The 24,016-nt window shown below is 39.3% G+C and overlaps 1 protein-coding gene across 5 annotated transcripts in view; it reads left to right on the top strand.

The window, feature by feature from the left end:
* LOC146710866 (myosin-10) overlaps positions 1–24,016 on the top strand; it is a 67,210-nt gene that overhangs the window by 21,540 nt on the left and 21,654 nt on the right. For 3 of the 5 annotated variants that reach the window (XM_085453516.1, XM_085453513.1, XM_085453514.1), the window contains exons 4-7: positions 15,324–15,351; positions 17,577–17,679; positions 19,157–19,186; positions 22,619–22,711. In XM_085453516.1, coding sequence (XP_085309642.1) covers positions 15,324–15,351; positions 17,577–17,679; positions 19,157–19,186; positions 22,619–22,711 — 254 coding nt within the window. The remainder of the gene's footprint in view (positions 1–15,323; positions 15,352–17,576; positions 17,680–19,156; positions 19,187–22,618; positions 22,712–24,016) is intronic. The other 2 variants (XM_085453517.1, XM_085453515.1) reach the window with 1 other exon arrangement.

The raw sequence follows: 24,016 nt of genomic DNA, 5'->3' as shown, positions 1-24,016 counted from the left end.
CCACAAAGTTGATTCTGTTCATGTGGACGTAGCGTTTTCAGTCTAAGACTGAGGAAGAAACTTGGATGAGTTTCCCCCACTGAAAAGTCTACATCCAGATGAACAGGATCAACTTTTTGAGATTTACCCGCCTGAATGATTGGGCATGCATCAACACATACTATGGTTGCAATCATTCTCCAAAACATATTTAGGTGAATTCATGTAAGCACAGGATTAGCTGTGTCCATGGATGCTGAGATGCAGTGCTTCTCATTTCAACTCAATTTGGTTAATGGTTCAATTTACAGATGTCTTCATCCTGTTTATGTTCTGATACCATTACAAAAGGATGTTGATCTGTAAACTGCTGTTCCTCGTTCGTCATGGTCTGTTTGGACAGCGCTGTTCTTTATTTAATAATCTGAATGGTTACTCTTCAAAGCTGATGCCAAATTTAGATCATAGAAGATCATCAGATCGCCCACAGATGTGCTCCACACCACTCCAGCACCTCTTCATGAGAAACATGTGGGAACTGGGTGTAAACTCCTTTCCCTCTCACATTGTCTCTATCTCTGTGTCTATCTCGATACCCCTCATTTTCTCTTCTTTGAAAAATGTGCTTTGTGGGACTCAACATAGGAAAGACTCCAGAAGCCTACTCCCTGTGGAGTCCAGCTCAGACAGAATAACACAGGCTCTACATGTCGAACCCAAGCCGACGGGACGTGGGGCCGAGAATATTAATTTGACATGCAGAAGTCTCTACATTCCAATCATATGCAACACTTTCTCAGACTTCCTCTAACCTTTTTTTCACAGACAGCCATGCAGTGTTACAAATGTTTTTGGGGTTAAGGTTGTCTTGGCTCTTAGTATGAGCGCACACTGATACTGTCTGTTGATACAGTCTAAAATGCTTTAGATATATCAGTCTTAATATGCCTGCTAGGTAATCTAATAAATAATAATAGTGTATATTTTATAGGTTGATATATTGGTGAAGTGGTTAGCCTTACAGCAAGAAGATCCTCTGTTTGAATCTGCTGGCTGGAACCTTTTGTTGTGGAGTTCTCCGACTTCCTCCCACAGTCAAAAGGCATGGATGTTAGGTGAACTGGCAGTTCTAAATTGGCAGCAGGTGCGAATGTGAGTGTGTCTCTGTTAGATAGACTGGTGAATAATACAAGGTGTACCCTGCCTCCTGCCACATGACAGCTGGGATAGGCTCCAGTAACCTGGAACTGAATAAGCTGAGGTGGATGGATAGATTTTATATTGCCATGAAAAAGGCTTTCTATGAGATTAGCTTAAGTGGGTATTATTCCTAAGAATCTTGTTTACAAAGGGTTGTAGATTTTCTGTCCTTCCGTTTCCAGTAGTGTGTTTGAAAAACGGTATAATTGTTAGTAGGGCTGCTCGATTATGGCAAAAATGATAATCACGATTATTTTCACTGAAATTGAGATTACGATTATTTGACGATATTTATTTAACCCTTTAAGACCTACCATAGAACCAAGTCCGCCAGAGCTTATATTATTTTTTTACATGTTGTAGTGCCATTTGTGGGAGCATTTCAAGTTGCTATACATCAATACAACTGTTATAGCCCAAATTTTAATAATATGTCTGCATTAAGTCCATAGTAATTACATTAATTGCAAAAAAGCGCAATAAACTACAAAAAAAATTGAAAATCTTTTTTTTTTTTTTTTTACATATATTTCTACTTGGAGAAATTTAAGAGGTTTATCCCTCAAAACTAAATACAAAAAAGTTGCAAAAAATAGTTTACAACAACAGGAAATTTATTTTGATCCTATGATGCAAATTTGCAAAGAAAACAGCAGGTGCATCAAAATAAACTATTTCCAGCAGTGCAATTTGAGTTCTAAGCATCACGGAATCTATTCAGAAAAGTCAAACATGACTTATAAAAACACCAGTATAGGTATAGGCCTACAAGTAAAAAACTACATTTTCCGCGAAAATGACGTCACTTCCGGTTTCGGGCAGGAAATGCGACAGTTCACGTTGACGTGTTTTTCAATGTGGGAAGTGTTAAGAACAGCTGATCAGATCGGCAGAGTGTTTCTGGAATATTATGTTTTTGTTCCTGCAAGTGCTTTTTATGCAATTTTTGCAAAGCTTTATGTGGAAGCAAACCGTGACTTAGGACAAGCTGATGGCATAAGATGTAAGTACAACTCCTCTGGTTTCATATGCAAAACAAATTATTGCGCTAGCTTACACGGTTCAGGTTCTACAGGGATTTAAAAATAGTTACGCAAAACAAGCATGCTGCTCTGACTGGCTTTAAAGGGTTAATAATAACAATGTATTGAATAATGACTTTAAAAAATAATATAAAATAGTGTGCAAATACTGATAACAGTGCAAATGTTTGCAATATAAGAAATAAATGAAAAATGTAAACATCTATGTTTAGTGAACTTTGCAGTGTTGCTCTGTGGTGCAGCTACGACACCATAGCAAAGTTTACACACTGTGTCTACTTGATCCACGTCTGACTCCGCAAACCCATAATGTTTCCACACCACTGAAGTTTTTTTTTTTACCTCTCTTTTCAACCAACGGCAGTCACTCTCCTGTCCAAATAACTTCTGCTTAGCTTTCCGAGCTTTCCTCGGGTCCTCTTAATTGTTGTGATGCGTGTTCGAAATGCAGAGAGGTGCGCTCGATTTACCACACGAAGCAGCGCGAGAGTAAAGCACGAGGGAGGGAGGGGCTAATAATCGGCTCAGTCATTTTTAATGATCGTTGAAAGCCCAGATCGTAATCGTGATTAAAATTCGATTAATTGAGCAGCCCTAATTGTTAGCTGCAGCTTTGTCTCATCTTAAAACTGTGGCTGTTGTGAAAATCCAAATTCCTCCTTTCATGCCAAAGACAGTTGAATACACTTCTTATCAGCCGGTATCCCAAATGTAGTTACATACTCCACTCTTTCCCATTGTGTCCTCACACTCCTAACTATATGTATGTCTAATAAGGGAAAAATGCCAAAGGTAATGGTGAAAAGGGTCAGATTTAGCATTTTATAAAAAATAAAAATTCATCCTTGTGGTTTAAAATGTGTGTGAGAAAGAAAGATATGGAGAGAGAGAGAGAGAGAGAGAGAGAGAGAGAGAGAGAGAGAGGAAAGCCTAACATGCTCCAGAAAGGGAAGCTGAAGGTGTAAATGATGATAAAACCACCTCCTCTGCCACTCCCAGGTGGTCCCTCACACACTGGTGTTATTTCCAAGAGGGTGGAGACAATCTATTTCTGTCTGTGATCTCAGCTGCCAACTGTCATCACTATCCCACGAGTGACACAGAAACATCCTTAGGATTTCGTTTACAAGCGAGTCAGTATTTAAAGCTGGAAAGCTCCCGTTTCAGTACTGTTTTCTTTCTGTCTGCCTCCTATCTCAGTTTCCTCCTCTTCATTCTGCTATCTGGTCGCGTCGCATCACACCCTCCTCTTTCTTACTACTCTCTTCCCTCTCATGGGAAGTATTCGCCTATGCCAGATGCACAGGGGAATGTCCTGTGACTGTCAATGGGATCTAGTATAGTCTCCACCCTTTTGTTCATTTGTTGATGGTGTGAAAATGATGCGTCTCACTGGCACATGGCACATTTTAAATTGTTTTTTCCTGGCATGGAGAAGGGTTTGATTATTGTGTTTAGTTGATGATGGAGCACATCAGTTTCCGAGTAGGAAAGCAGGCCTCATTTCCCTTTAATGCCACCTCTGTTGCACCACCAGCCTGCTAAAAACAACGCCTGTTCCACACCCAAGAGGCCCCAGTGCTGGAATCAAGAGGCCCCAGGAGCAATCAAATTCCAGGACACACACTCTCACACTGACTGTTACTTGCAAAGGGCTTGGCATCTCGATGGGGCTTTCTGCCCTTCTGTTCTTGTGAATGCCTAACTGGCAGCTGGTTCAACAGCATTACATTGAGAAATGCACTTGAGCTGTTTAGTCACTCAGCAGTTACAAATGGCCATATGTAAAGAAACGAACAGTACAAACGAACGTCCTACGAACGACAGTAGCTCAAATATAAGCTGGAATGTCTTTAAATGTTGCATTTTTTGTCCTTAGCTGAGAGTCATAAAGCTTTTCAGTGCCTGTTAACAATTTGGTTTTATGCCAAATAGTAACAGAGCTCACAATTTTACTACATCAATGTCTTAACAACGTTAGTGGGATGTTGTTAAACCATCATCCATTCACTGCAGCTTACTCTGCTCTATACCCATCCAGGGAAACAATGCTGTCAATAAACACTCAACGGACACTTTGTTAGGTATATCTTGATTGTACTGTGTACTAGTACTACTTATTGCACTTATTGTACTGGGTACTAGTACTGCCTTATTTGCTTGTGAAATAGGAATATGCCAGAATTCAGAGGAATCATTCCTCTGAAATTTTGGTCCATGATATGGTAGCATCACAGCTGCTGCAGTTTTGTCAGCCATTTGTGTGCAGTGAACTCAGTCTCGTGTTTAACAAACCAGTTTGTTGTGCTTTGAGCTTGGTGACATGATTTGTTGTGTTATCCTGTTTGAAGCAGCCGTCAGATGGATACACTGCATCAACCATCCCTTTATGACAATGTAGTCATAAAGGGAGGAACACAGTAAGCAGCAATACTCGGATAGATTTGTGAGTCTAAACAATGCTCAGTTGATACTAAGGGGTGGAAAGTGTACCAGGAAAATATCCCCAACACCATTATAGCTACCACCAGCCTAAACAGTTGATACAAGGCCGTTTAGGTCGCATTTGGCAACAACATGCTTTTCATTTACCATCTGAATGTTGCATCATACCAGGGAATGTTTTTCCAACCTTCTGTTGTCCACTTTTGGTGAGCCTCTTGAATTATAGCCTCAGTTTCTTGTTATTAGCTGACAGGAGCAGCACCTAGTGTGGTCTTCTGCTGCTGTGGTCCATCTGCTCCAAAGCTCAAGGTGTATTCAGAGATGCTCTTCTGTTACCTTGGTTGTAACCAGTGAATGTTTGAGTTACTGTTGCCTTCTTATCAATTCAAAGCGGTCTGTACATTCTCTTTTGACTTCTGGCAAAAACAAGGTGTTTTCTCTAGAAACCCTAGAAATGGTTAAGTGGAAAAATCTCAGTAGGTCAGCAGTTTCTCAAGTACTCAGGCCAGGCCATCCGGCTCCAACAACCACGCCACATTCAAAGTCCCTTCACCATGCTGGATTTGAACTTTAGCTAGATGTGTTGACCATTTCTTCATGCCTAAATACATTGAGTTGTTTGGTTGATTAGATATTTATATTAACGAACAGTTGAACAGTTGTAACAGTAAAGTGAGCATTTGGTGAAGAAATTCTTATAATTCCTTTAAATCTTGAGGAAGTCGGGATTAAATCTTGTGTTTACTTCCTATCTTATTGTTCTGTGCTCTTAAGTTTTGTCATTATGTTAAAAAAAGAGTAGGTGAACATTTGCACAAAGTTGAGGTGAAAACTGCCGCGCTAAACATTCAAATTAAACCATTAAACATAAAAATATAAAATTTAAATGCTTGACATGTATACAGAAATAAAAGGAATTAAGATGGAAAAACCTTATAATTTGATATAAGCCAGAGTCTAAAGTGCCCTGAACACAGTCCAGTTCTCCTTCACACACAAACACACTGTTGGTGCGTCTGTCTCTAGCTACTTTATAGCTAACATTTGTACATTTGGTTTATTGGTTGTCTTGGATCAATCCACACAGACTTCAAAAAGGTTCGGCGCTCTTTTTGGCTCAAAACGAACATTCACTTCGCTTTCTGTCCAAACACACGTTTAGAGGGAATATGTGATAACGTAACCCTGATGATTTCATGTATTTTCTTGGCTTGTCTTTGTGGCCTAGTGTGGGGTTTTTTTTTCTTTCTTTTTTCTTCTTTACTCCATTCCACACCAGAGATTGTGTTAAGTGAGTGTTTTTACTACCTTAACTGCCTTTTAGATAATATATAATGTCTAAATGTGTCTGTTTTATCGAAGTTGCTGTTTGAGGATGTGGCACATTACATATTACTCTTCCTTAATCATCTACTTAACTGTGTTAAGTGTGCTTCTCATAATCGTTAGGAAGCTTCCAAGTGACAGTTACACACTGCAGGTACCCACAGACACTACCCAGATCACACTGACTGTTTGCTACTTCCACTGTCTGGGAATGTGAATGAGCGCTCACTCTCTCTCCCACACACACACACACAGCCAGAGCCTTTCTTTTGTTTCAAGTAGCTCTGGATTCTCTCTCTGCTCCTTTATGAGTAATCAGAGCTCCATTTTTATATTACCTTCATATCTGTGTTGTGAGCAGGGAGTTGAGTGTGCATGAGTAATCCCCACAACATATAACAGTTTATGAGAGAGCAGCTCACTGGCCGTCACTCAGGATTTCTAATGTGTGTGAAGTGGTTGCCATGGTGCTATGATTTTCACTGTGTGCAGTTGCGTTTTACGACTTCTTTTATGAAGCAAATTGTGGGAGCTTGTGCTTCAGGGTGGAAAAAATGTGTTACATCCAATTGCAAAGACCCCCTGTTTTAATACTCTTTCCGTTGCTTTTTATTCATAACCAGAAAGTTGTGATTTGTGTCAAAATGCGTGTGAAAGCATTGAGTGCAAAGAGGTGTCAACTTTTCCTGTTTTGTCAACGTGATGACCGCAAGTATTGGATTATTGAAAATGAACACAAGTGTGCAGTGTTTGATAGCTGTCTGATTCATGTGCATAAACGTAAAACATCAGCTTGCAGCAGTTGTAAGCACATTATGTTGATTTAGACTTGAGCTGCATTGGACTGAAGCCACAATGCTGAGGACCATTGACAATAAATGGGCACAATTATGATTCTTGCACTAAGAATGTTTTTGTACACTAAGGTCTGGTTTCAGCTTGGGATGTGGAGTGTTTTTGGTGGCTGCGGTGAGAAGATTGGAGTTTAAATGAGAAATTTTCTTCTGCCCTCGGAGTAATGCTCATGGCTTCCCAGTATTTTAAGAAAACCCATTTCACTCACAGCTTTAAACGAGAGTCTCATTGTTTATCTTTACATTCGAACTACAAGTCATCATTTTAGGTGATGACTGCAAGGGTTTTTTTTAAGGTTATATAATGTTTTATGTGTTCCAAGCAGGGCTGTTATGGAGCTATGAGAACAAAAGATATTTGACTCTTTTAATCTTTTAACCAAAGTAACATGGGGTCAAAAAAAATATTTCACAGTTTGAAAACTGAACTGAAAACTTGACCCAGGAGAGGAGCGCTAAGGCTGCATAGGGTTAAATAAGGTTGATAATAGGGGGGTTATGATAATGACTGAGGCTTTTGTGGAGACGGGGGGAAAGGGGGGCAAAGCTTTGGAATGTGTGGAATGAGGGTTTGTTTAATCCTCATGGGGGATAAATTATTAGCAGCAAAGGGAAACCCTGCTGTGCAAGACAGGAACGTTAAGGGACATTCTTGCATACAAGTGCCAGCATTATATGTCCTCAGTTTGCACTGTGGACATATTTAAATTAACTGGAGTGCAAAATAGTCTTAAGAAATGTTTCATTGTGTGCGTGAAAACAACAATAAATTTTTTATAGTGCGGTCAAGCATTTGTTTTTCTAGCTTTCTTCTTTCTACCTTTGTATTGAAGCGTTCCACCTCTCAGTAAACTACCATATGTCATTGTAGTAATACTGATAAAAATCAGCTTTTTTTGACTCGTTATTTACCTTAGCTGAGCTGAATGAACAGCCGTTTTTATTTCCGACTCACATTAACATCAACTAATGACCTTTGAGTTGTGGTGGAGGAAATAACTAAAGAAACTAAAAGCTAAGTTGATGAGGTGTTTAAATGAAAAACATCTGTTACTGTGAAAAAGTGATTTTGTCTCCAGCAAGTTCCCCCCTCTTTTGTGGTGTGAGTGATCTGGCTTTGCCGCATTCGTGGGGGGTAAAAGGGGAAATAAGAGCAACCGAGAGAAAATGAAGCACAAAGGGGGTGAAGATTTAGTGAGACAGTAATGAGCTACTGGAAAGGAAGCGCATGTTCAGTTTGACTGGTCCACCTACGCCTAGCCAGCATGGCATCCTGGGTAAATATGACCCTGCTGTTGGTTGCTGTGGTGATTTAGGAAACAGGAGCTGCCAAGAAGGCCAAGGTGGCAGCAGAGGCAGGGTGAATGAACCCACTAATTCATTCAGATAGCACAGGTCACAGTAAACTGATTTTTATAGAAGACCACAACAAAAATGTAACAAAAGCGCAAAAATGTCATTTACAGTGAAACAATGAACATACGTTATAACAAATAGACTACTAAACAGTATGCACATAATGTCAGGGCTCTGTGTGCGGGCAGACAGGGATGAGGATCCAAATGCAGGACTCGAAGACAGAATGCAACTCAAAACCAAAGCTTTATTGCAGGCATGAAAACAAAACATGAAGAAACACACAGGCATAATCTAATGGTACGACGCGACACTGAGCATGGGAAAACACAGGGCTTATATACACAGGTTGCTAATCAGGGAATGGGCAACAGGAGGAAGACACAGCTGGGAGGGATTGGACTAACGAGACATGGGGAGCAAAGCTGCACACACTAACATAAGACATAGACTTTCACAATAAAACAGGAAACAAGAAACCACTAAACAAAGCCGCAGACATGACACTGAGAGACAGACTAGACCAGACTAAACATGGGAGCACAAAACGTAAGAACTAATCCCGAAACAAGAATAACTGAAACATAGATTCATAATAATAATCATCATCATCACCAACAAGAGCACCACAAGAGAATAAGAAAACAATCCATGATGCCAAAAACACACCAAAACGTAACTCAAAATACTGGGTCAAACTGACCCAGAACTGTGACACATAATCTTTCTAACAGTTTACTACATGCAGTCTTAACACTCAGTGCAGCCCAAACTCGCACAGGCCTAGACAGCAGTCAGCGAATATCTGGCAACTACCAGTTGCTAGGTTACAAGGCATACTTCCTCACCTGGTTAGAGAATGGTTACTGGCAGTCGAAGGTGAAAATTGGTTGCAAAGAGGTATACAGTGGTTCAGTGGAAACCTCCTTGTGATTGCTTTGGTCGTTGACACATTGTATCCTGTAGTTTGCATGGAAAACACCAACTTGACTGCAGACTACATTATGAGCAGAAGAACACAGAATGTTCAACTTCAAAGTAAAAGTTTCACCTTTTGAAATGTGCTGGTTACAGCATTGAGGCACACGTTTTAGAGGGACATTCTCCATTTGTAGTTTGATTCTGCACTAGAGGTGGATAAACAATGGAAATATAGATAAAATTATCAACACACCAGCACTACATGCAAGCTTTATCACTCGTTAGACTTCCAGGAGTCTAGGCACTTACCAGATTAGTTGGACAAGGTGAGCAGTTTAGTTTAGTTTATTAAGATCCCCATTAGCTGCAGCAGTCCAGCAGCTGTTCTTCCTGGGGTCACACATTTTTAGATTTTGACGGTGCGCCCTAAAACCTAAAACAAATCCAAACAACAAAAACAACTCCTTAAGATCAATCCAGGCTCATCTTAACAATTTCTAACTGTTATCAAAAATTCAGACCAAATAAATATTGTTTTAAAAGTTTTCTAAATACAGTTTTGCTGGTTTCTTGACAGGAAAACGGTGGCCTGTGAGAGATGGCTAATAAATATAACTGACACTAAAAGTGAATAATAATGGTGATACACACAAAATGTATCTAGTGTCACTGAGTAGCCGTATTGTTATACCATCGTTAATGCAGCAGATATATTGTTGCATACTCTCTACTTGATGGATCACTGTGTGCTTGAACATGAGGCTTTGTGCAAAACTCCCCTCTGGCAGGTGAAGTCAGTGTTACCTTTATTTTGTGTGGCCTCACAGGGGAAAGAAATCAGAAAGAGGACACTAGATTAAAGGAATGATTGTCAATCAGTGGAAAAGCTGAAAGGTGTAGGATGTTGACTGAAAAATACATGGCTGGATAAAAATCACAGGAGAGCATCAAAGGTGTGATGGGTAAATAGATGTCTGATAAGCAGAGAATGAAGTGACTGCGACTCCAGTGGAAGTCCAAGGTTGTGTGTGTTTGTGTGTGTCTGCCAATCCCTGTTTTTTCCAGTACAAACAAGATTCGTTATTTTTATCCCCTTTCCATCTGACAGAACTGATAGCTTGTGTATATGTTGCTTGTCCACAAACACACTCACACATCTAAACACCACTTCCATCAGCCCCATCTGTTACCTTATAAAGACACAGTGCAGAAAAAAAGCCTGTCTGCCTTTTTGTGTTGGATCACATCAGTTGACACTTGCAGAGTTTGCTTTATTCTTTTTCTTTTTGTAACGTTAGCAGACACATACAGCAATATCTTAAAATATCCGGGTCTGATTGTATTACTACTGACTACCAGAGATGGGCAGTAACGCGTTACTTGTAACTGAATTAACTACGGTAATCCGATTACTTTTTTCAAGTAATGAGTAAAGTAAGGGATTACTATTGCAAAAACAGTGCGAGAGTGTCTCATGACAATGACGTAAGCGAGTGCGACGTTCGTGGAAACAGCTGTGTGCAGATCAACAATGGATCATAAATCGATTGTAGGAGAGGTTGAGCGTGCAGCGTTTAAAGCGTGGAAGTACTGACCTTACTTTGAGTTTGATTACGTAAAAAATGACAAAAACATTAGTGTCCGCTGTTCACTGCGTGGGAAGAAAACTTATTTTTACAGCGAAAAAAAACCCCTAAACTTCCGAGCAAGCACCGAGTAGCTACGACGTAATGTGAAATTCACAGAGAAACTCGCGGATTCTTCAACTGACCGCTGCGGCACACCTGCACCAGGGTAAACCTCCGCCTACCCTACTCCTGCTTTACAGGTGAAAATAGAGCAACAGGACCGCTAGTTTTTTATTTTATTTATTTTCTGCTGTGTTTCACTTGCATTTATTTGAAAGAGTGAGTGTAAACACAAAAAATATTTTATTTTATGTGCTGGAATGTGCAGAAAATAGGTTCAAATGTTAAACAAATTTCTTCCAGTCAGAGAATGTTGCAGATAATTTAATTTTTGCTTGATGCATAAAGTTAAAAGATTAAAACTAATAAAACAAGTTTTAAAAAGAGACTTTTCCATTTGATTACATTTTGTATGATGGATTATGTAGAAAAAGTAGAATTGGGCTGAAAGATCTATCGCTTTATCACCTATTCAGGTTGTAAATCGTGTTTTTAAAAACTAACTAAGTAATTAATTACTTTTGAAAATAAGTAATCAGTAAAGTAATGGGATTACTTTTTGGGGGAAGTAATAAGTAATTAGTTACTGATTACTTTTTTCAAGTAACTTGACCAACACTGCTGACTACTGACAAGCTGCTGCCAGAAGAACAAAACATAATTTCTGTGTATCAGAACCTATGTTTCTGGGAACTAACCCGGCACATGGTGTTTAGGTCATAAACTGCCATTTGGGCTTGTCACAGTTGTACTGTATGCATCATTTAAACACAAAAATCCAAAATCACGCTGAATTTTTTGGGATTGTTCTGTTCAAATTGCCATCAGGTGTTAATTTCAGAAACATGAGGTCATGCGCCTCCCCTGTTTAAACCTGTAAACACCTGATGTTGTTCAGAAGCTGTGTAGTTAGTATGTGTTTGGTTTTAATTTTCATGAGGGGTTACGTGCTGTTGCGTGAGTGTCCGATAGGACTTTTGGGCCTGTTTAAACCAATATTGGGTAAATCAGATGAGCATCAGGTCTCAGACTATAAAACACAGGCAGGATGAGTTATCAAACTTTGACCCGAGTTTAAATTCAATTCAATTCAATTTTATTTATATAGCGCCAAATCACAACAAAAGTCACCTCAAGGCAGCCTGATTGTCAGGGGAGATGATGCCAGTTATATTTGCATACATTAGGCTTGAATCTTTGTGTTGCATCTTATCTGCCCTACATTTACATCCGTGATTCTTTTTTTTTAATCAAACAAAGCTGATTTTCCGTGGAGAGAAAAGAGAATCCCTTTTAATGTTTTCACATGAACACACTCGCACAAACTCATTTGTCACCTGCTTTTTGTCACTTAAAGGAAGTTTCCGCTTTAGTACACAACAAAAGGACATTTCTCTAGGGAAATATAACACCTTAAAGACTGTTTGAGCCACCTGTGAAAACTGAGCCATGTCAACAAGGTGTGAGTAAATTTCTGTGCCAAGTCCTTTAAGCTGAACTATCATCTCTGCGGAGCGGATGGCTTTTAGAGAGACCACTGTAATTATCCATTAGAGCTTTTAGTTAATCGCCATGTTTTTGTGAACCAGCTTTATTCACACATAAAAAAGAACCACTCAACAAGAGTACTTTAAACATGTGAGAAAAACAGGACTTTACCTGCAAGCATCTAATGTAGCCACAGCAAAACAGACCCTCTGTGATGTCTAACAGTAAACCTGCTGCTGTTTCCCCAGCACTGATTTGTAGTTGTGATACGTTCCTTTCAGTTTCACTTTTAAAAACATAATTTATTCAGATGCTTCCTTGATCAAGTCATATGTCAAAACAATAAATAAGAATAAAATAACATGTTTTGTCCCCGTGTCATCATTAAATGTGTGTTATAGATATTTTGTTAGCAGTAAGGCATTCACCCTTATGCTGCAGCTGCTCCTCGGCTCAGTGCACGTTTTTACCCCCTGGCCTTTGTCATAGGCACATGTGATGAGGTAATTTCTTCTGTGTTTTCTGTCTCCTAAAGGGCAAAGCGATGATGTCAGGCTTCATTCTTCACATGGTACACAAGCAGATGGTTTTAGGTTTAGTTTTAGGTTATGACTGCAGGTATTAGTCACAGTAAACAGCTACTTAGAGAGCATGGTTTTTATTAAGTGGCTGCTCTCGTGTGAACTAGTAAATGGAATGGTGAGTGATCTTTGTATATTTGAAGTTGTACTTGAGGCTCTAAATAAGTGTCAGGAAAAATTATGGTTTGCTATCATTTTAAAACAACAAGAAAAATATTTTTTAACTGCAAATTGTTTGTTTCTTCAGAGATGACTGCGGTTTTTGAAGTTCTTTTCTCATCATTTCTTGTTCTCAGTCTCTTGAGATGAAGTATGCTTCTTGGCCTGTAGTCACGAAGGCCTCAATTTCACCAAACCAGGTGTCTGTAGCTTAGAAAACCTCAGGGAAGATTCCTAGAAAGTGTAGTATGCTATGAAACTGATAAATGTTTCAAGTAGATACATTACATACATTAGATACTAGGGATGGGTACCGGTGTCCGGTGCCATGATGGCACCGGTTCTGACATAAACGGTAGTAACCAGACCGAAAAGCAGCGCACATTTCGGTGCTTTATTTCGGTGCTTTTTTTTCCTGAGCTGTGATACACTTTTCGTTTTACGTTTCCGAGGATAGTAGGCGGGGCCAGGTACGTACGTTCTGTTAGCGCAGAGCTACAGATTAAAAATGTCCAAGGCGAAGCGGTCAAAAGTCTGGCTGTACTTCACAGCAAAATATGCAAACTCAGCAGCAACAAGTGCTTTAAGCTGATACTGTGATACTGTCAAAGGAAGTAACACCTCGAATCTCATGAAACACCTGGCGACGCATAGCGTTTTTTTAAAAAGCCCAGAAATGCGCTGTATTTGATGGCAGCAGCAGCAGCCGTTCTTCTCTGCGTGAGTAGCTTAATGTTGTTCTTGTGTGATTTACGTTGAGTAGGCTAACCACGTTATTACATTAATGCATGTAAGGTGAACTAGCAAACATCATCATAGCTACATGCGGCTGTCTTCTTGTTTGATGGCAGATACTCCCTTCACCCTGGCCAAAAAGGCTAAAATGACCAAAGAAGAAGTGGAAAACAGTTAAACATGAGAGGTTTTTGGACAAAGTTTGTGTTTTTTCCATTGTTTAAGCACTGCTTCCAGCCAAGAGTGATACCATATATGACCCATAGCTGCAGAAAAGGCTAACATTGTTATCTTTTTACAAAAAAAACAGCTGAACATGAGAGGTTTTTGGACAAAGTTTGTGTTCTCCATTCTTTAAGCACCGGTTTGAGCACCGTTTGAGCACCGGCACCGTTTCAAAAGTACCGATTTGGCACCGGTATCGGATAAAACCTAAATGATACCCATCCCTATTAGATACCTAAAGTAATTATTTAAACTAGGTGAAATGGCTAAAAATAATACAACGTACATCAGTTTTGAGTTTAAATAGATTCAGCTTCTGTAGTTCACTAAACCATTTTAGTTTTTGACACTATGAAAGGTTCACAATAAATTCAGTTGTTTTAAAAATTGTATTTTGGAGAAAGGCAAAAACTTCTGAATTTGTCAAGACTTGGGAGAACAAGTTAATGTATATAAAGATAACATATACTCATTGCTTAGGTTTAGGGTTAGGTTATGACTTAAATGTCAGAAAATTGAAAAAAATATCTGAAAAAACATGAGTAACCCTGTAAGACCCAACCTATCAAATGAGATTTTTATTAACCCTTATAACAAAATCCGCTTTTTTTGCTGTATCATGTTGTGTATGATATATTTTAATTATATATTTATTATATGTTTTTCTATCACATTTGATACATTGGGCATTTTTGGTAACTTCTTTTTTAACAACAATGTTAATTTTAGGCAGCGTTTTGTCCATAACATTTTGAAATCATGGCAAATATTGATCATGTTGATGAGATAGAGGTCTCAAAAACTCATGTATCAAATATGATACAAAGGGTATTGTAGGGTTAATTGTTAGTGTTAGTTAACATCTCTTAAAAATTTTAAATCTCTTCACAAGATCATATTAAAAAAGTCTGGATTTGCTGCCTGGTCATCTGGAAGATTAAACCTGCCATATTACCAAACATGTCGTGTTTTCAAACATATTTTTAAGTCTCTAAATTAGCCCAGAGTTTCTGTTTGATGATAAACATGTCAGTTCCCTGCTGGCTGTGGTGAAAAATGCATTCCTAACACACCTCCTTTATAAACTTCAGTGTTCACGGAGCAGTATGTTTCTCCTGTTATTCTCAGGAAATTCTCAGGAAAATGCAAGCTGTGTTTATGTACGTGTATGTACTCACAGCTCCAGTATTAGCCTGGTGAAAACTATTAAACTGTTATGTTCCATTGTATGTGACAGCTTAGCCATTGAATGCTATCTCTGTACGTCAAAATGAATGACTAAACAAGAGATGCTTTCTTTCTTTTTCTGTTTTCTCTGAACAGACCGTGAGGACCAATCAATTCTTTGCACGTGAGTACTGCAACTCTTAACTTCTCTTTTCTACTTTTGTCTTAATTTCTTTCTTAGGGCAGATGGTTGAACTGGTCTTTAAGGTGGTTCTAGAGATCAACCAGCTTGATGGACTGGAAAATGAAACTGTCTCAAGACAAGGATTATATCGCTTCACCTTAATAGAGTTACATTATATAAAGACCGCTTGTCCTTGAAATGCCTTTAAATATAAGTATCTTTTATAGTTATGAGTACTTTACAAGGATTATTTATAGTATTTTTTTCCCGTGTCTTTTTATCTTCATTTGGCCAGCTCCCTTTATCCTGCCATGTTCTATTTAAAAGTTGGTTTCAAATAGCTTTTTGCGGATGCTGGGCTTTTACAGCGGCTCTACCCAATACCGAAGGAGTTATGAGTGTGGTTTGGTGGCCGGCCTTCATCTTCTTTGGCAGAGGGTAATTAAGTGCCACTGTCTTTCTTGGGGTTTGATGCTGCCAATGAACAGATGAGAAGCAGTTGCAATAATATGCCCTAAATTCAGAAAACTGCACCCCCTGTTGGGGAAAAGGCGCCCTTTTAAGAGTTTAGCCCCACAGTTTAGATCAGGTGTCGAATTCCAGGCCTCGAGGGCCGGTGTCCTGCAGGTTTTAGATCTCCCCCTCGATCAACACACCTGAATCAAATGATTACTTCATTACCAGGCTTCTGGAGAACTTCAAGACATGTTGAGGAGGTATTTTAGCCATTTAAATCAGCTGTGTTGGATCAAGGACACATCGAAAACCTGCAGGACACCGGCCCTCAAGGCCTGGAGTTCGACACCTGCGGTTTAGATGGTCAACCAGTTTAGAGAAATGTCTCCTCCTCATCCTGCTCTAAGGAAAATTACTCCTGAAGAAACAGATGAAAAAGGTTGCTTATGACCTACATTTATGCAGCTCTGTTGTAATATAGATCACTTTGATTCAGTTGAAAGGCCACCATGCCATTAAGCATAACAGTGCATAGCACAGAATTATATAGTGCATAGTTTAGAATAACATTTAGAGATCCAGGCCTTGTGTGAGCAGTCAGCGTCTGGTATGTAATGATGCATAGTGTTGTATAAATGGTCAAATGTGGCAAGAAACCATGCATTAACTATGTATGATGTTTTCCAGTCATTGGAGTTGACTGTAAAAGTAGGGTCTAACTGCATGAAAACAAGCCACAGAAATGTTCTTTTAATTGGATTCATCTTTAGGTAGCGCCAATTCAAAAGCCGCTGTGTTACAAAATGTCCATATGGTACATATCATAGGACAGGAGAGGGAATATCCAGGAAGACTGAGACCTTGAAGAATCTCTCATTTAAGTTTTCAGAATCTAGTTCGACTCTCTAGCACTGAGATCTGTGAGAAAAGGAGAGGCTAGACATAAAAATAGTTCCCAAAGTCAAAGGTCTTTTAAACCACATGCTTGGCGAAAGAGAGAATATACGAGAAAACCAATGAATGATTTCTGGGAGACTTATTCAAAGAGGATTCATGTCTTCATAGTAAAACAATGAAGACATCAAACCACACTTGGATGAGTACCTGTTTGACCTATATTCCTATGTTCGTACACTGCACTCGAGGACTCGCCCGTGCAGTTCTAGTGTTGCAGCTAAAACTGCAGTGCACAGCTAATAGTGAGTTAGACTAAAGCCACTGGTATGTAGATGGATGTAGTGTCACTGGCTTCTTTTCACTGCTGGCCCTGGTTTTCTGAGCTCCAGGACCCGACTGTGGGAGTTGCGGATGGCCGTGCCTGAACACAGCTATCATTAAGGACAGCCCAAAAGTGGGGTCTGGAAACTTTGGAGCCTGGCTCTCCAAACCACAGGGTTCTCTAGCAAAACAGACTGACAAACAAATGGATTGATTTTTACAAAAACAACAAGATAGCCTGATGTTTAGTCACTCTCTCTGTTTTCTTTTTTGTTTCTATTAATTGTGTCCTTGGAGTTCATCCAATCACTCTTAACCACAATAATGATGAGTGAAAGTTATCTTGGTTAAGGTTTTAGGGTTGTTTTTTCTGTACCTTGGTAAACTGTGAACAACTCATACATAATATTTCCTGTTATGTGGCTGTGCTTCACAAGGGAAACCTTGTAATTCAGGTCAGAAACAAAACCTGTTTGTTTCTCCCTTGTCATGTATTGGCTCACATTTTCTCACTCTATTCATGTGTATTTGTCTTTACTCTTTCTTTTCAGAGGTGAATCAGGCGCTGGCAAGACAGAGAACACGAAGAAGGTCATCCAGTACCTGGCCCACGTTGCCTCCTCACACAAAGGACGCAAAGATCACAACATTCCTGTGAGAGCCGTACTGCCTACGTTTCTCCTACACTAAACATGGCCCCATCTCCTCTAAAATTCATATTTCATTGAAAAACTGGCTGGCTTTATCACTGTGTGAATTATTTCTAAGTATTATTGCTGTGTTTTAAAAAATGTCAGAAAGCTTGAGAAGGTTGATTTCTGTCATACAGTGATTTTATCTTACAACCCATTAGTTTAGCTTGGCACAAATCAGGAAACGGCAACAGCCTGACTCTCATTTATTTAATCCATGCAAAAACTAAAGTGTAATTGAGTTATTTATGTGTAACACTTTTCTTGGCTGTTACCACCAACCTGCATGAACCTCTGCTGGTTTCTACTCAGAGGCAAATGATAGTCTAGCATGTAATGCTCCATAAAAAGGTGAAAAGTCATTATATTGTGGTTTCTGCGTGGATTAACACACCTGAGTAGTTCATTTGTGAGGTACAGTCACACTAGAGAAAACAGTGGAGACCGCGGCACCAAAGTAATTGTGTCTGGGTGCAATGAAATTTGTGATCTCACTGCCTTTGAAATGGTTGCTTCAATGTAGGGCACTGGGGGGTGAACATGTACAGTCAGCTGCTGTATAAAAAGTTACTTTGGTGGATCAAGACAGCAATAAAGCAGCAATAAGATGGCAATAAAGCACCCTGCCGTCAGTTTATGTTAACTGGGTGTATTTAGCAATTACAGGAAATCTGTTTGTGATAATACACAGTAATTAACAGTCAGTGGTAAATTGGCAAAAAATTAAGTGGTAGTGTACATAGACAGAAATTCACGCTATTTGCATTCAGAATCTGGGCACAACATCATAGATGTGAATCTCAGAAATTCCTCCACAAATAGTGACATAGTTGCTGCAGGATGGTGCTTTAATTGCAAAATGACAAACATACTCAACAACCTTTCTTTTCTGTTGGAGTACAACCAGTTTGCAACCAGCTGAGTCTAGTCCTCTAAAGCAAAGAAGCAAGTTGCAGTTTCTGCAACTACTGACTCAGATTGATTGTAATGTGTTGGAGACATGTTGCCTCCCACCAGACGACAAATGCAGTCACCTAGCAGTCAACTTTGGTTGCCATATCTTCTTGCATTTAGTTGTCGAATGTGAAAAATGTAATGCAGTTGTCAACACAGATTGCTATCCTGTTTTTACTCTAGTGTGACTAGCCATTTGTTTTAGCTTTAGCCAATGCTAAGCTAACTGTTTTCTTGTTCAAGAAGCTAAGCTAGCTTCAGGAGACATGAAACTAGCTTAGCGCTCAGCTGTAAAGTAAACTTTTTTAATGCTGTTGTGTTCTACCTAATCCTAAAGTGCCTACCTCAGTAAAAGTTAACCTAAAATGCTAGCTCTTGCTCGAGCGTTGGGCTAAGTTTGCACTGGTGTTCTCTTTCTCATGGCTTTTGTCTGACATAAGAGCTTCAGGTTTTAACACTTGTATTTGTTTATCCATAACAAACAGCCCGATTCTCCCAAAGCATTCAAACTACAGGCAAGTGTATCTCCAGCTTTTTCCAAAATCAGTGTGCCGTCCGTTTTGTCTATGTTTGTGTATATTTGCATGCCCTTCTCTCTAAATCTCTGCTACTTCTGTAATGATGATGACGGACTAATCTAAGCTTCTTTCTTTATGAGGTATTTGTTTGTGCTGGCTCGGTGTTTTCACATGATTATTTGAAACCAAGTGAATCTGTCCGCCGGCGTGCAGGCTCACGATATTAAACACTTTGTTTTATCAGTTGGTTTGGGTTTATTAGAACTGAGGAAAACTGAGAGGTCTTATTAGAAACATCTGTCAGTCAAATACCTGTTGTTAAAGCTGTTCATTGAGTGCTACGGGAGCTTAAATGAACCCTTTCTGGCACAGTTTTGTGTTCTTATTCACAAAGAGCGGTGTGAAAATCAGATGACGGCCACACTAAACATCTCTCCTCAAACTTCGTCTTTCATATTTTGTCAGAGCAAATGTTTTTATTTCAAATATCAATGTGTAAATGTTGCATATATATATTTCTGCATGTTTTCCTTTCGTGATGCATGTTTGTAGTTTAAATAGCATGATCACTGTTGTGATTGAATGTTACAGCCTCACATGGATTTTCAAATATTAAGTCACAGATAAGTTTGAAAAGTACAGAAAACTCCCAAATTCCATCTTCTGTTTGTTGTGGTTTCTCCAAAACTATTTTCTGGCTCTCCTTGTCTCTGGTTGATTTATTTGGTAGCTATTTATCTTTCCCCCTAAACCAATATCTGATGTTTCTTTGTCTTCAGAAAATCTAATAACTGTAGAAAAAGAGGCCCTCGTAGAAGTCCAATAACCCGCTTGTGCAAAGGCAATCTGAGTAAATGCCTGTTTAATATACTTTCAGTCGCAGAGAGTGAGTAGCTGTAACTAAGTGCCTCAGTGCTCCCTTGCCAGTGTACACCATCCACGCTTACCTCCTTAATGCCGCTTTACCGCTGCGTTGCATTAGAGTGACCTCTGAGCGCAGGAATGTAGAGCCAGGGATTGAGGGGGAGCAAAAATATGAAGCAGGACAGGAGACTGTAAGAGGAGTGAAGATGGAGGTGGTGAAGAGGTAAAGCAGACCTGAAGGGAGGAGACTATATGCATTCTCTCTGTAAGAAATATGAATGGAAATGCCATTTGTAGACGAATGTATGTACTGGTTGGAATCGGTTACTCCCAGCTTTTCTCAGTGAACCTCATGCCTGTCAGGATACTTGAATGGAGAACAGTTCCAGACAGCTCATTAGGCAGACATATGTAGCAGACTGCACACGCATACTGAAGCGGCATATGAAGATTCAAGCAGTTCATGATATTTGTATGTTTTTGCACATATTATATTTCCATGTGTCGCCCATATGTCTGCTCAGAGGGTTTAAACTTTAGTATTAACTCTACTCGAGCTCAGTATTTTTGTTCATAAACCTTTTTTCTCCTTTTTGGTATCATATGGAGCGACAAGCTTAAAAGATGGTCCGCTAGAAATGCTTTTTTTTCCACATTTTGACTTATTTGTCTCATTCTGCTCATAATTTTTGCAACACTGAGACTGCTTTTTGTGGAATATAGGATAGAGGATCAGGTTGCTCTTGTTCAGTCACCCAGCTCAGATCTTTTTTTGATTTACCTTATTTGTTCTGTTTTACTCTTTGCTTCCTCCATCCGTGCTATAAGATAAAGTACTATTACCTCTTTGTCTTTGAAATATCTTTGTGGGGCATTTTGTTTAAATTAGGTAATGTCGCTAAGATGCAGACAGGAAATGAGGAGAGACATGCGGCAAGTGAACATGGGTCATGAGTCAAGCCGTGCCTGTTAAAGTTATGTGGTATCCGCCTTTAAACAGTAAGCTGCTGGCTCCCTGTTGTCTCTCTTTGCGTCGGTTTCATTTTTCTATTTAAAGTAGACCTACTGTGCTTGTCCTTGTTTTCAGTAGATTGCTCGAGTGGTGAATGGTCATAGTTTCTAACGAGGTCAGCAATTTCATAAGTAATGGCTTTGAGCCAAAGGCTCAGGCGTCTGACTGCTCTTGGTTTTATTCACTTTTTTCAAACACCGGGCTCTGTATGATGTCACGGAGCTGGGATGTCCTGAATTTGGTCATCTCAGGCACACGGCTCTAGCTGTGAGCGCAGAAGCCCCACCCAGTTGGCTTCATTAAAAATTCAATTAAATTATTTGAAATAAGTGGTCAAAAATTAATTTAATTATAAATTCAATTAGTTGAAAATTCTAAATTTTATTAATTAATTGTAAGATATGAGTTTGAGGTTCTTTTTTCCTTCTTTTTTGTGATTTTCTTTTTCAAAACTTTTCATTTTTATGTCAAAAATCAACTTCAGTGCACTTACTATGAGGTTATGGTTTAGGCTGGGCTCTTAGATGCCTTAAAGTCACGATCTGTAACATAGCCTGATTGCTGATTGGCTGGCAAAAATCCATGTCGTTCCAAGACCTCATGGAAAGGGGAGAGAGGCCAGGTTGGATGTCTGCTGAATTTAGTGAATGTGGTTTGCTAGAAATCATGTTTGGTAGACAAAGTAAAATAGAAAAGCTACTCTACTAGAGTCCAAGAATGAAATTATGGCTCTTGAAATAAGCATAATAACTTCAGTTTAAGAAAAAAGATGGCTACAGGTGGACCCATATTTTCTTTATATGCCATTATAGGCCATTACTGACCAGCTTACAACAAGAGCCAGCTTGGCAGCAAATTAGAGTTAAGGCATAACTTAATCTGTTCCCCATGAGTTATCAAAGTCCAGAGGAATATCCTCAGTAGATTTTAACAACTCTCTGATTTGCAGTAGAGGCTATTTTTGGACTGTCATGCCCTGGATATAGGAGGTTATCTCATTTCTCCGGGAGTAAAAGGTTTCATAGGAATGTCTTTTTCCAAGACTGAGAGGAAGCCATCATTATCACAGTGTTGGCAGACTTTTCAGACATACGTTACAGGGTATATTATAACAACGAGAGGAATGCGAAGGCCGGAGGAAGCATCTCATTCATCAACCCAAGATAATCACTCACTTTGGGATATGTGACGAAACACCGTCTCTGTAGTGCCTTTGTGGTTTCACAAGTTCTCTAAAACCGTTTGGTTGTTTTGGCCCCCTAAAATCCTTTCGAGTTCCCCAGAGAAAATTCACATTGTACTGCAATTGACTAAAGTAAAGCCAGCAGAGTCATGGTAAAGAGCTTGTGAGTGGACTTGGTTGTCTAAAGACTGGTTTAGCATATTGACTTTGCTACATTTTCTCTCTCTGCTTTTCGAGAAGATTTGATTTTGCCTTGCCAATTTGTGGATATTTTGGAAGACACAAAAAATAGCGATAACAAGAAAATATTCAGTTGCATAATGCACACGTTTGACAGCTGGTTGGCTTACCTCCCTTTCTTTCTCCACAGGGTGAGTTGGAACGCCAGCTCCTGCAAGCCAACCCCATCCTTGAATCTTTTGGCAATGCCAAGACAGTGAAAAATGACAACTCATCTCGCTTTGTGAGTTCACATTTCTTGTTTAAATGATCATTTTCCAGATTTAAACACATGAGCAAGAACAGATATCCAGAAGGGAAAAACATTGAGTCTGTTATGAGGTTATAAAAACATTGTGTCTTCATGTTAAACAGCTTTAGCATGCAATGTTTGATCCCACTCTAGGTTTGACATATATTTAGTTACAGAATCTATTCAAAATGTTTCATGCAAAAACATCAAACATTTGAATCTTCCTTTTTTCCCCCCCTGAGATAAATTGCTCTTATTTGGAGGTAAAACTAACCATTTCTGGTCTTTCCGACATACTCTCGGTCATGAGTGTTCCTCAAGACGTCATTTAAACATTTCTGCAGGATTGTCAGAACAAGCCACAGTACTCATTCAGTCAGTTACAGCACTTTGCAAACATTTTGAGTCATTTATTTTTATTTTGCTTCAACTAAGTGGTCTCAAGCAATAGTTCTCTGGGCTTTCTAACGGTCTTTCAAAGTTTTTCTTTTGACATTGACTTCAGTCCAGTCCTTGTACCTGATCATTTAGGAGGAATGTTTTTGTTTGCTGAGCTACTTAACGCTCACCTGTAAATCATTCAAGCATAAAAGAGTCACCTAACTCCACGTGGGATGAGCCAATGTTGAGTCTGCACAATTTCAAATTATATCTTTAGGCACTTTGATATTAATAGCAGCTTTTGGTTAAAAATGCCATCAGCATGTACAGAGGAGGTGAAGGGAGAAGTACATCAGTGAGTGTGTGTAGCCATCTGTAAAGCACAGTGGAGGCTCTGTTGTGGTTTCACCATCCAGTACCGTCTGGAAAGTGGCACTGGCTTTATTTTTCAGCATGACAATAATCCCAAACACAGTGCCAATGCAGTAAAAGCATACTTGGATAGAAAAAGACAAAATGTAACTGTATTAGTCAACAAGAGCTTTAAATGTCAGTCAAGAAGCCTGCAGAACTGTTCCTGAAACTTCAGGAGTAAATTACGGCAATAGAAATTACAAAGAAGCTGCCTAAGAGAGTTGAGGTTGTGTTGAAGAATAAATGTAGTCATGCCAAAACTGACTCTGCATATTGCTAGAATTTTACACATTCTGGCTTAAGACTTTTGCACAATACTGTACTGCTTCTCAATTTGACAGTATATAAAGGTCCAGTGACTTTACAGACTTGTACTGTGTTGAAAGCAATATGTAAACATTACTAGATCCAGATTGTTCAGAAAATTTACCAAAGAGCACATTCACACATGTTCAGGCTCTGTCAGGTTAAATGGGAGGGGTGCATTTCTGAATGAGGTTT

Source organism: Copadichromis virginalis, linkage group LG4 (genome assembly GCF_057382275.1).
Source record: "Copadichromis virginalis isolate Kocher_CV1m ecotype Utaka linkage group LG4, C_Virginalis_male_GT1.1, whole genome shotgun sequence".
NCBI lineage: Eukaryota > Metazoa > Chordata > Actinopteri > Cichliformes > Cichlidae > Copadichromis > Copadichromis virginalis.
The sequence above is the reverse complement of the archived record's forward strand: the minus strand, read 5'-3'. Positions and strand labels throughout refer to the sequence as shown.